The sequence below is a fragment of the Rhincodon typus genome, chromosome 10 (genome assembly GCF_021869965.1).
Source record: "Rhincodon typus isolate 14 chromosome 10, sRhiTyp1.1, whole genome shotgun sequence".
Classification (NCBI taxonomy): Eukaryota; Metazoa; Chordata; class Chondrichthyes; order Orectolobiformes; family Rhincodontidae; genus Rhincodon; species Rhincodon typus.
This window is the reverse complement of record NC_063341.1, coordinates 37,573,841-37,587,715: the sequence shown is the minus strand read 5'-3', so window position 1 is coordinate 37,587,715 and position 13,875 is coordinate 37,573,841. Positions and strand designations below refer to the sequence as shown.

The 13,875-nt window shown below is 39.6% G+C and overlaps 1 protein-coding gene across 2 annotated transcripts in view; it reads right to left on the bottom strand.

Annotated features, from left to right (window-relative positions):
* fggy (FGGY carbohydrate kinase domain containing) overlaps positions 1-13,875 on the bottom strand; it is a 310,186-nt gene that overhangs the window by 215,584 nt on the left and 80,727 nt on the right. For both annotated transcript variants that reach the window (XM_048601899.1, XM_048601900.1), the window contains one exon: positions 10,431-10,519. In XM_048601899.1, the coding sequence (XP_048457856.1) occupies positions 10,431-10,519 (89 nt within the window). The remainder of the gene's footprint in view (positions 1-10,430; positions 10,520-13,875) is intronic.

The window sequence follows — 13,875 nt, the reverse complement described above, 5'->3', positions numbered from 1 at the left end:
TGCGTGTGTCCTCATGGACCTCATCCCTGCGTCTTAAAAATGATGAGTGAGATATTTTATATATTAGTTTTAATTTTCCAAAAACCCTTTCCTTTGTGGATGGTCTTATAAGATGAGAAGATAGCAAACATTACTCCTTTCTTCAAAAAGGGAGAGAGATGGAAAGCAGGAATCACATGCCAAATAGCTTAATGTTTGTCATAGGGAAATGTTAGAAGATATTATTAGAGATGTTATAGCAAGAATATTGAATAAATTAGAGTAATGAGGCAGAGTCAATACAGCTTGGTGAATAGAGATGCATGCTCGACCAATCTATTGGGGTTCTTTGAGAAGGTAACACGTGCAGTTGATAAAGGTGAACTGGTGGATGTACTGTTCTTAGATTTCCACAGGGCATGAGAGTGTGTTAGTGAGTGTGATGCAAAGTCTTGGTGATATGGCTGTAACGGTTGAACACTAACATTGTGTACCATCTATGAGATGTGTATTTGAGGCTTGCAATATTTCTCAGTGTGTGAAGGTAAGTGAAACTATGCAAGTTAAACATGAGTCATCGTTAGTAAAGATCATTGGTAATGGAGCGATGGAGTGTGGTCCAAGGAAATGGGTGAGGTTAGGGAGCAGTTCAAGGCAGACAACATTTGAAGTTACATTAACTGAATTTGATGACATTGACAAGGTCATAGAATTTCTTGAGCACTGTATCGAGGCCCTTGATGTTCAAATTCTGCCTTGGCTATTGATGTCGTTGCCTTCACAAAATTTGCCTGGAGGACTTCCTGAGCCTCTGTTGATAGATTACATCTTCCTGTTCTCTACTTCCTGTCTCAGGGCCTCCAATACAACATGGGAAAACCTTGAAGTCTGCTTTCAGCCATGTTGTGCCATTCTTGAGTCTATTCAAGATTAGACTGATTTCTACAGGGACTTTTAACATCTGCTCCAACTAAAATGCATCTTCCCTTTAATTGATTGCATACCCTGACATAATCCTGGATAAATTTGTTTCTGAAGGAGATTGTTCAAGTTGTTAGGCTAACTTGAACTCATGAGAGCCTTTCACAATTTTGTAGCCCCTGGTCAGACATGCAACCACTCAAAAATGCACTTTGTGAACTGCATTGAAATAATGGGAAAGGCTAAGTTATGTGTTACAATTATTGTGCCTTGATTCCAGCAGAACATATTGGTAAATAAAAGACAATTTTCCTGCAATTTTCCAGTCTATGTTAGATAGGACTTCTGGCCTTCAGTAAATGTACAAAAGATCTCTTTAACATTTTGTCAAGCATTTTATAATAATCCTGTACTGCATAAATATTTTACCACTGGTTGAAAGTTGCAATGGCACTAAGAAAACTTTCCTTTAATTTAGCTAATGTCAGTTCTGTACAGAACTTAATAGCTCAGATGTTGATTGTAAACCCTAGTGTAATCTTGCACAAATTTACTTTTGGAATGCTTTTTAATGAAGACTTAGCGGGCTTTAACAAATTAAAATGTTTTTGTTTTCACATCATTTCTGTAAACATCTTTCAGGATGAAAACCAGATTTAGAGCAAAAGTATAAACATTAAAAAGTCTGTTACTGTTTGCTGCCTTCATTTTCCAGCTTTTGAATGTCTTTCTTTTTGTCAGAATTACCAACACAAGTAAATATGGGCCTCAGTGAGAACACATTATTAATATTTGGAGTGCATTTCTATTTAAGAGGGTATTTGAGAATAACAGTCAAACTTTCTTTAAATGGGCAAATAAAACTCAATCTTTTCAACTTCTTGTAGATCATCACCTCAGTTTTAATTGGAATATCCAGCTCGTGATGGGAATTTTCAAAAATTGAAAACTAAACAATGCTGAGGTTAGTGCAATATTCTTTCACCACTTTTCATTCAGCCCTGATGGTAGGATAATAAGAGAATCACAGAATCCCTACAGTGTGGAAAAGGCCATTCAGTCCAACGAATTTGCACTGACCCTTCGAAGGACAACCCATCCTAACCCTGTAAACCCGCATTCTCCCTTGGCCAATCCACCTAACCTGCACATCTGTGGATTGTGGGAGGAAACCAGAGGACCCAGCAGAAACCCATGCAGACACGGGGACAACATACAAACTCCATACAGACAATCACCCAAGGCAGGAATTGAATGCAGGTCCTGGTGCTGTAAGGGAGCAATGCTAACCATTGTGCCACCCTAAATCCCCTGTATCTGCTATTCACAAATATCTGACAAAATTAACGGGCCTTTTTGAGCAAGTAAATGGAGCACACTGATAAAAGGAACATCATGGATAATCCATCTATACATTTTAAGATGTGTTTGAGCAGGTGACTCACATGGGGAAGAAATGCCAGCCCTGATCAAAATGTGGACGGCTGCTAAATTAGTGAAGAACACAGCAAATCTAGTTTCTCTCCAGTAAGCAACCCAGTGGAGTTATACTGTCACATATCCCAAAAAAATCAAATAATTCTACCAGCTATACTTCTAATATTGTGTATTTAATATTGCACAAACTCTGTATTAATTTAGTTTTAAAGAGTTGATTGAATAAAATTGTAATTCATCAGAAGCTTACACCAGTAATCTGAAAACCTGTTCCACAGAATTTAATAATTGAATAGAAAATGATGGGAAGCAAATAGCTGGAAATGTTTCATTGGTAACAATGTGATTTCAAAATGCCAGGCCTTAGGTGTTCTTCAACTGCTGTCAAAGCACTGACAAACCCTGAGCCTACATGGATGTTCACAGCATTGCCACTGTCTTGCATTGCCTTTTTGTACTTTGCACCCTCAGTTAGAGCTACCAGGTTCTTTTACATTGATCTAGCTATGATGTTTAGCACAGATACAAAGGCAAGAAGCTTGTCATGGTTGTCAACCGGCTTCAATCCAGTCAAGGCGGGTAATTTTCAGAGAGGAAGTCCAGCACAGTAACTCAAGGACAGCCTTCAATATCAGTTGAGGAATTTGGGCACAGTCAGTCAGCCAGCCAGCCACTCGGTGTGATCAGAGTTGGGATTCGCTCCTTATCAAGGTCTGAGCAGCCAAGTGTCATCTCAACTCTTTCTGTCTTCCTGTGGGCTGTGGAATGAGAGACTGGCAGATGGTAAAGCAAAATGGAAATGGGTGGCATAGCTGTTATTTTTGGTGCAGGTGAGGAGGTGTCCTAAGTGAGTAAGTAGGCAATGTAGAGTTAGTGATGTCAGGGTTGAGGTGGATGACAGTGAGTGAACAAAGATGTTGCAGGCAATAATGAGAAAGTAACAGTCGTAGATACAATAGCAGAGGAAAAGTGAGTGTGACGTGTCAGAGAAAAGATGGTGGTACTTATGCTGTTGGAGGGATATTGACCTTCTTCCTACAGTGCTCAGCCTTCCTTCGGATTGTTGAAACTGCACTGATCTTCTTTCTTCACTGTTGGGCATTCCTCCAGATTGCTGAGACTGCTGAGACAACCTCAGGACAGGTTGGCGTGGACTGGTGCCATGGCCACTGCTGCTGTCCTGGGTGAACAGAGTCTGCACCAACCATCCAGTAGGAATTCTATATCCCTGTCCAGAAGCAGGGTTATGTTGTACCAGGCTACCACTTCTGGAGCAAATGTCAGGAACACTGCAGGACAGCTCCAGACTGACTGTGCTTGTCTGGTTGCACAAAAGCCTTTTAAAAGGGTGTGTGCAAGGATGTCTGTTAATTCTAGGATATCCCAGTAGTGGTGAGTTGTTCTGAATGATGCGTGGTAAGATGGGGCTGGTATCCACTGTGAGGGTTGCCATAAAGGTAGGTAGGTAGTTAATGAGGCAAGTCTGATAATGAGACAAGTTTGATAACATACAGTGGGAAAACATGCTTGGCCCCATTGGTAATAAATCCTTCAAAAAACATGATGTAACATGCATTTAGCCAAAAAAAGAGTAAGATTCAGCTAACAGACAATGACATTGACTTTTTACTTCTTGAGTCAGGTCTCGTTTCCAATTCAAAGCAAGTCCCTTGTGGTCAGAGTCAGGCACAGGGAACTGAACAAGAAGAGGATAGGCAGGAAATCCAAAACTTAATTAGCCTTAAGTGACACTGGTGCAGTGCACTGGAATCAAGCCTCACTATTTCCAGGGTTGTCACAAATGTGAAAATTTGATTAAACCATCAAGTTGCCCAATGCTACTTCACTCTAATTCCAGTAAAAAGAAAAATTGCATCAGTTTTTTTCTCAAATACAAGAGATATTTATTGCAATCAAAATGTTTTAAACTAATGGGAAAACTAGACGAGTTGACTTGCCAATCTATAACTATATAATTTAAACTTTATCCCTTTTGAAAATTCCCATTTACACGTGCAAACAGACACACAAACATGATTATAGGTGCCCAAAGAAATAAATCAGAAACACAGTTCAATAGCACCAGTTCAGACAAAGGTGTAGATGAAATGTTTTCCTTCGATTTTTAAAATTTCTTTCTGACTTCTTCAGACACCTTGTTGATGACATGAGTTTGTGGGTATACTGATTCTCAGTCTTCCTTTCACTGGATGAGAACTTGCCCTTTCAGTAGCTCAGAAGACAGTTTTCCCTTAACTTTTCAACAGGTGATTTATAGAAAGAAGCATAGAGAGGAAAGGTGAGGAAGAATAATTCACTATGAGGGATTTTTTTGACACTTCCATGGAAAGGAGAAAAATATAGTTTGATGCTCCATTTTTACAGGCTGCATGTTTCTGCTGTATTGTCCACAGCCACCTATTCACCAATTAAGAGGTTGAAACTATGCTGAGCTCTCCAGAGCCCACAACAACTTTTAAAAATAGCAAATATCTTCTTTCCTTCATTTAAAACAGTATCTTTTCCTATTTTTAGTCCACAGTGCAAACAAAAGTGGTCCTTATATGCAGGCTTCATTTCAATGGGAAAGGCACTAACAACTAAATGACTACATATGAGGATACAAATAGTCTTCAGCCTTTCCAGGTACAGTAAGTAGTTTAAAATTGATGCCATTGCAACAGCCTGTTGCCTGAGAGATTGTAAAGGCCATTAGGCTGTCCATAGATGCAGTGACATGGAGAAAGATCAGTGGACTGAGATGAATTGAACAGTTCTTTCAGAGTTATTGCAGACACAACGTGCCAAATGACCTCGTCCGGTGGTGTATGATTTAATAATTTTATGAATTGGGACAACATCATGTCAGCTACCCATCTGAGCTGACTTATGCAAAACCAGTAGCAACTTAGTCCAATGCTTCCAACAAATTATTTCACTCTGTGTTACTGAGGAAAGGTCTCCAAGGATTTCAAAGCTAATTCAGTTGTCTATCTCTACAATGAAAAGAGAAACACCTTTATCTGTAATAATCACTGGGGAATATCTTCATTTGTACTTGTTAAAAAGATCCTTGCAAGAGTGATATTCAACCACTTCATGCAATGTTTTTGAAAAACACCACTTCATTATGATGATAATGATGTTATTAGATTTAATTGGCACATTTAAGATATAAAAGTATCACCAAGCTGAAAGCAAGAATAGATGATGATTTGAGATAGACCTAAAAGTGGGTCAGGTTGTTACCCAGCATTGTATCTTGGAGGTAATAGATCTCTGATAGCATGTGTAGCATATCTTCAAGTCCCATTATTATACTGTACATGGAGTTCACAGATATTTAGTTTTGATGAAGATGCAACTACTGTCCTATTCACTGTCCCATTTAGGGTGGCACGGTGGTTTAGTGGTTAGCACCACTGCCTCACAGTGCCAGGGACCTGAGTGCAATTCCACCCTTGTGCAACTGTCTGAGGGGAGATTGCACATTCTCCTCATATCTGTGTGGGTTTCCACCGGGTGCTCCAGTTTCCTCCCAAAGTCCAAAGATGTGCATGTTAGGTGGACAGGCCATGCTAAATTGCCCGTAGTGTCTGGAGTGTGCAGACGAGGTGAATTAGCCATGGGAAATGCGGGGTTACAGAGATAGGGTTGGGTCGGGGTGGGGGGGGGTGGGGGCGGGGGGTGGTGGGTGAGCCTGGGTAGGATGTCCTATGGATGTTCTACTCAATGGGCCAAATGGGCCTGCTTCCAGACTGCAGGGATTATATGATTTGAGCACTGTACATATCAGCAGCATTAAATCTTAAAGGTCAACTCGTATTTCCCTGGAAACACTCAGGAAACCCTCACACTAAAATAAAAATTTATGCCACTCAATTATAAGATTGGATGTTTGCCATCAAGATGGCTAAAGCCTGATCTACACAGTTAGGGTGTGTTACATTTATGCCCCAATGATAATCAAAAGCAAATGGCAAACTTATGTTTTTAATCTTATACAGATATAGCATTTTCAAGTCCTTAGAATGCCCTAAAAGGAGTTCAAGAAGAATTGTTAAAGTGTACTCTCTTTAGTTTTGCCAGCAAACAAAACTCAGTTTGCACATAATATCCCACAATTTCAAAAACCAGTTAATCTGTTGATCAGGTGTTGATCAGTTAGCAAGTAACTTTGCACATGGACAATAATTGTAGGTACAATTCAGCTGATTTGGATGCGGGTAATTCATGTTGCACATTACCATTTGTTGATACAGTGTAGAAGAGGCAAACTACATTTTGACTTGCAGACTGCAAACGGCTTTATCTTGAGTAAACAAGCAGGAGTTATTTTTTCCAGAAGGCTTTAGTAACCACAATTAACACATGAACAGCACTCTAACAATGACTTTTAGGCTTTACTTAAAATCAATATAGCAACAGCAATACAGCATGTAAATATTTAAATTGTTTTGGAGGACACCTACAGTGTCCGATGTATTTGGAACCTATAAAAATTTTTATTCAGCCATAATTAACACAAATTATCAGGTCCAGATGTCATTCTGATATAATTCAATATTAGAATCCCAAAACAGTTTCTCTAAGTGCAATTCCACATGTTTCTTCAGATATTGGGAGAAGTTAACGAGACCTCCTTGCAATGATTACAGAATAAATTCTTAAAAATTACAATATAGAACAATTCTCAATTATATTTAATGAGCGAAGAACACGAGGATCAGACTTGGGTTTCCAGCAAATAAATTGTACTATTTTATTGATACTACATCAATCTTTTTTTTATATGAGAATTTTCCCTCTTTCCATTGAACCAGGGTTGATGCTCTAGCCTAATGATGATAGAGTGGTGTATATGCTGGGTCACAAGGCTATGGATTGTGTTAGAGTATAATTGTGCTGCTGCTGATGGCCTATAAAGCCTCATGGATGCCCAATTTTGAGTTGCCCGATCTATTTGAAGTCTATCCCATTTAGTGTAGGCCACACAATGCATTTTGTTACAACAAACAAGGGTAGAACTTATACAATTAATGGTAGGGCCTGGGGTACTGTTGTAGAACAGAGGGACGTAGGGGTGCAGGTACATAATTCTTTGAAGTTTGCATCACATATAGACGGGGTGGTTAAAAAGGCATTTGGCACGCTTGCCTTTATTGCTCAATCCTTTGAGTATCGGAGTTGGGAAGTCATGTTGAGGCTGTACAGGACATTGGTGAGGCCTCTTCTGGAATACTGTGTCCAGTTCTGGTCTCCCAGTTATAGGAAGGATATTATTAAGCAGGAGAGGATTCAGAAGAGATTTACAAGGATGTTGCCAGGTATGGAAGGTTTGAGTTATAAAGAAAGGCTGGTTAGGCTGGGACATTTTTCACTGAAGCATAGGAGGTTGAGAAGTGACCAGACAGTAGTTTATAAAATAATGACAGGTACAGATAGAGTTGGTGGTAGATGTCTTTTCCCTAGGTTAGGGGATTTCAAGACCAGCAGGCATATTTTTAAGGTGAGAGGAGAGATTTAAAAAACATGAAGGGCAAATTTTTATACAGAGGGTGGTTCGCATATGGCATGAACTTCTTGAGGAATTGTTGGATGTGGGTACAATTATGGTTAGAAGACATTTGGATAGGTACATGAATAGTAAAGGTTTGGAGGGATATGGGCCCGGAACAGGCAGGACTAGTTTACTTTGGGATTATGTTCAGCATGGACTGGTTGGGCCGAAGGGTCTGTTTCCATGCTGTATGACTCCATGACTCTATAAGTACAACTTCTGCATCAACCACTTGATATCACAGAAAATAATTAAGAACCATACCTTAATGGGTACAATGAGCAATGAAAATGAAGCAACTCTGGATAGTTCAGAAGTCAACACTGATATTGTTGCAAAAGACAAGCTGCACTTTCAAGCACAAAACTATGAATGGTCATAAAGATCTAACCTAAAAGAGCACAGATGGCATAACTGCAGAAGAGTGAACCATAAGCAGCTTCTTCAGTGATTTGAAAACCAAGAAAATAACATACTGCAATCACTCCATGTTCATTTTATTGTAATTCATTCATAATCTGGACGACATAGGAATTTTCTATTTTTTTCCAATCAACCTGTTCAGGGATGTTATTACACACCTCTGGAGAGATGGGATTTGAACCTGGGTGACTGGACCTTCCAGTACGGCAATAGGAATACTACTACTTTGCCACAAGAGGAGGTTGTTAGTGGGCTCAATATGGACATCACCACCAGCACAGCACCTATCCCCACTATTGGATTTGCAGGATTTTGCTGAAGCTTGCTGTGATATTTCTCAAGGGGACTGAGGTGTCTGCTTTAAGGTATCTATGTCTCCGATGCATACAGGAGGGGCTGGTAACACTGGTGCCCTGTATACCATGAACTTGGTGTTAGGTTTAAAGTTTTTGTCATCAAACACTTTGTTCCTCAGATGGCCGAAGGCTCTGCTGGCATACTGAAAGCCATACTGAACTTCAACTTCCATGTTTGCACTTGTTGAGAGGAAGTTTCCAGGACATGGAATTTGATCCACATTGTTCTCAGTAGTTCACTGTGGATCTTGATAGTCAGGGACAGTGTTGTGCAGTGGGAACAGGATGGTAGAGGACCTTTGCCATCTGAATGTTAAGCCTAAGATCGGTCTCTCATATGCCTCTGTGAATAGATCAATGATAATTTAGAACTTGGCATCTGAATGTGTGCACACACAAGCATCATCTTCATACTGCAGCTTGAAGACAAAACCTCTGTGGTCCTGGTTGTGAATGGGAAGTGACAAGGGTTGAATAGTTTCCCACTTGTCCTATAGAGAAGCTGCACTACAGTGGGAAGCTTCTTAGATAATGGGACAGAGTGTTTCAACAAGGAAGCTGAAGAACAGCATTGATGCGATAATGTAGACAACAACCCTCCTCCCACATCCATTATTGTATTATAGCAAAATAAAGCAACTAACTTACAATTAGCAAGGTCCCACAAACATTTACTAATCACCAGATTTTGTACTCTGTTTAAGGGATAGACATGGGCCAGGCAACACTGGGGAACTCCGCTGCTCCTTTTCAAACAATGGAATGGGATCTTTGACATCACACTGGGAGGACAGATGCACCTTGGTTTAACGCCACATCCACAAATTGCACTTCTGGCAGCTCAGCAAGCCATTGCTATCAGAGTGAATTGTCTGTCTAGATTTAATGCATTTTAAGCAATCATACTAAACCATAATGGATTCTGTCGCAGCAAAGAATTCATTTCTGCAGTTATTGATATCCCATGAAGAGTTCTATCATGAATCAGTTTCTTGCTTTGAAAATTGTTTCAAACATTACTCCATATAGTGCTTGTATACAACAGCTGAATATTTAAAAATAGTTTATTTTGATTTTGTTCAAACCTACAATAGTCTTTTGTGTCAGTTACTATTTAGTTTTTCCAACAGATAGCATTACATATGGTGATAACTATCGTTATTTGCACTCATCCTCCCTTCAATAAACCACTTCATCCTGGGTCTGTGCACAACAGCTAACAGAAACGCATTCATTCTTTGAGATCATTTTCTTGAAATAGAAAACTACATATGCCTCTCATATTTCACATTAAACCACTATTTTACTTACAGTGTAGACGCACTGAGTCATACCAAGCAGTGGAAAGGGGGAGTGAACAAATGTCAGCCAAGAAAACAGCAACTCTCTTTAATATTATTTGTTCAAGCCACAATATCACCTGCAATCCCCACCACCACCCGTCACACCATGAGAAAATTTATGAAGACTGTCTCATCAAACAAGTTTTTACTTTGTAAAATTAAGGCATATTGTCCAGGATAGTTTGTCCTCTTAAGCTCCAAGATGATATCATCTTCTGGCTAAATTTCAGAAGCTCTGAATGGAAGTTTGCCAAAACTGCATCTGCAACATCATTTTGCCCCACCACCTCATCCACACCCACCCACCCCCATCCCAACCATTTTGGCATAGTTTGCTTCTCCCAGAGGTCTCCGAGTGCAGCAATGAATAGTCGTTATTGCAGCAATACCAGACTTTATGTAAATAAATACCTTGTAGTTGCACCTGTGGCTTTCCAAGATAGAAAATCAGGGAGATCAAAGAAATGATGAGCTTTATCCCAGCAAGTGGTTGGCAGTTTCTGGCAAATTCAAACAACAAACACAAGTAACTACTCCAAATCAAGCAAATGTCCTTTTCATGTGTGATATATATAAGATATTTTGTTTCTTTGATTTAATTTTAACTGCACAAAACACTAAAAACTGAATATCACAATTCTTTAAAAAAATTAAAGCTGTGGTTATTTGTTCTTACAATAGTTCATAATTAATAATCTAAAATTTAAAACCAATACATCTCAATTTATATCTAAAAAGAGTGCTCAATTTCAAAGAATGTTTTGTAAATAAAAACAGTTAGCTTTGTTATTTTTTCAATATTGTAATCATACTGCAAGCTTCTATACTTTCCCATTATGTTGTTCAAATGTGGAAACAATCTGTGATTTTAAAACATTGTGGGGACTGCAGGATCGTGGGCTACCCTGATCAATCCTAAATCAAACCAACTCCACAGCAGAAGAAATTTCATTTTTCTATTCATTCATGAGAGGTGACTGTCAGCCTCTACTGCTCAACAATTTTCTGGAATGCCTTTGTGCCACACATTTTTCCCAATTTAAACAGCAGATTACAGACATCTCCTCAGTCTCTCTTGTTCCTATCCTAACAGTGGTTGAGACAGCAGAAGAGAAAATTTAATGGTCAGCGCCTATCATGCTTCCATGCCAGCACTTGGGATTGGGATGCTGAGAATGCTGAGTTACACCAGAGTTGAGTATTCAATGACACTTCACTATGCTCCAACAATTGATAATTCAAAACATTGCAACACAACAGAAATGTCTGTGGATCAGAAACTGAAACTGAATCCAAGAAAAAAGAATCATCTCTCAGCTTCCCTTTTTACTGTTTCAATGTCCAGAATTGTAACAATGCAGTTATTGATTTAAAATCTGCCAGTGGGAGCCTTAACATTTTGGCTGTAATGCAGTGCTGATGTCATTGTGTTGAACATCTAATAGGAAAGAATGTGTGAGAAGCAGAAATGTTGTACATATTTTGTTCAGAGGAAGTTTTAAATCAAATTACTTCAAAACAAATGTTATTTTTAATAAATATATTTAAAGAGAAGTGTTATTTAAAGAGATCATCAATTACTTGCAGTTTCGTTTCTGACTGAGTCCTATTAGCTGTTGCAGCGCCATGAAGATGGATCAGAATCTAATGTACTATGGAGATATTTTAACTTCCTAAATTCAAAATCTGTTTTATTTTAAAGAAGTGGATTGCTACAGACAAAAAGAACACGCTATTGTAAATTCTGGGTGTCTAGCAAAGTCCCACCTATGATCCACAAAATATTGAACCCGTAACTTCAAACAGACAGCAAGATGTAACAGAAAGAAGGAAATAAACAAAACAATGAAGGAAAACTGAAATTGCTTGAGAAACTCTGCAGATCTGCCATCATCTATGGACAGAAAGCACAGTTAATGTTTCAGGTCCAGTGATCCTTCTTCAGAATGGGTTGCCTTCAGAACATTGTCAGAGACAGAAGGAGTTAATTACCTTCCCCTTTTCAACAGAAAGCTATGTCTGGCAGACATTTTTGCAATAGCTTGCATCCAGCTTGCCCTATAGCATCATAGGAAGAAATGAGTACAGACAACTCAGAGCAAGAATGATTGCTGGATAAGGACTGAGAAGAAGTAGGCCATACTCACCTGAAGATCTGTGAGAAACAGTGTGTAAGACATCCCCATATCAGCAAGGAGGTCATCACTGAAATCTGCTTCCAACTCCAACCATAACTGCAGCCTCAAAGCAGGACAGCAGTGGTGGTTGTGAAGGCGATCATAGCCACAAACCTTTATAAATCTGGCTCTTTCAAGTCAGGAACACTCAATATTTTCATCATTTTCCAGTTTACTGTTGTATAAGGAAGGGCACTAGGTCTACACTCCAAGAGAGCTGAATACATTTCTTTTTCCAGACAGAAGCAGATGGAGCAAGTAAATAGTTCGAGGAGGACTGCAGATTTCCTCATTGTGCAAAGAGTCACTGACTTCACAAGATATCCTACAACCAAAAGATTTTCTGTGGCGTCAAAATGAAATTATAACATAAGATATTGGAGCAGAATGAGGACATTTGGCCCATTGATTCTGCTCCACCATTCGATCATGACGGATATGTTTCTCAAATCCATTCTCCTGCCTTCGCCCCATAGCCCTTGAAACCCTTACCAATCAAGAATCTATTTCTCTTTTAAATATACTCAATGACTTACCCTCCATAGACCTCGTGACAATGAGTTCCACAGATTAACCACACTGGCTGAGGAAATTTCTCCTCAGCTCAGTTAAAAAGGGTTATCCCTTCACTCTGAGGCTAAGCCCTCAAGTCTTAGTCTCCTCCCACTAGTGAGGACATCTTCTCCATGTCCACACTATCCAGGCTTCTCTTTATTCTGTAAGATTCAAACAGATTCCACCTTCACCCTTTTAAACTCCATCAAGTACAGACCCAGAGTCTTCAACCACTCTTCATATAACAAGCCCTTCATCCCCATGATCATTCTTGTAAGCCTCCTCTGGACCCCCCTCAAAGGCCAGCACATCCTTCCTTAGTATGAGGAAACTGCTCGCAATTTTCCAAATGTAGTCTGACCAGAGCTACATATAGCCTCAGCAGTACATCTGTGGTCTTGTATTCTAACCCTCTTGAAATGAATCTTAACATTGCATTTGCCTTCCTAAGTTCCAATTGAACCTGCATGTTAACCTTAAAGCAATCCTGAACAAGGACTCCCAAGTCCCTTTGTGCTTCAGATTTCCAAAGCCTTTCCCTATTTAGAAATTAGTCCACACCTCTACTCTTCCTACCATAATGCATAATCTCCACACTCCTGCAATGTATTCCATCTACTACTGCTTTGCCCATTCTCCTAGTCTGTCCAAATCCTTCTGCATCCTCCCTGCTTCCACAATTCCACCCGTCCCTCTACCTATCCTTGTGTCACCTACAAATGTAGCAATAAATGCCCTCTGTTCCGTCATCCAGATCGTGGATGTATAACAGAATCGTAGTGGTCCCAACACTGATCCTTACAGAAAACCCACTAGTCACTGGCTGCCATCCTGAAAAGACCCCATTATTCCTACACTCTGCTTTCTGCTGGTCAGCCAATCCTCTATCTATGCCTGTACATTGCCCCAAACACCATGGGCTCTTACACTCACAACAGTTCCGAGGAAGGGTCATCAGAGCTGAAACGTTAACTCTGTTTTTTCCTTTACAGATGCTGACAGACCTGCTGAACTTTTCCAGCAACTTGGTTTTTGTTCCTGATTTACAGCATCTGCAGTTCTTTCCGTTTTTATTTATCGTGGGCTCTTACCTTATTTAGCAACCTGCCATGCGGCACTTTGTC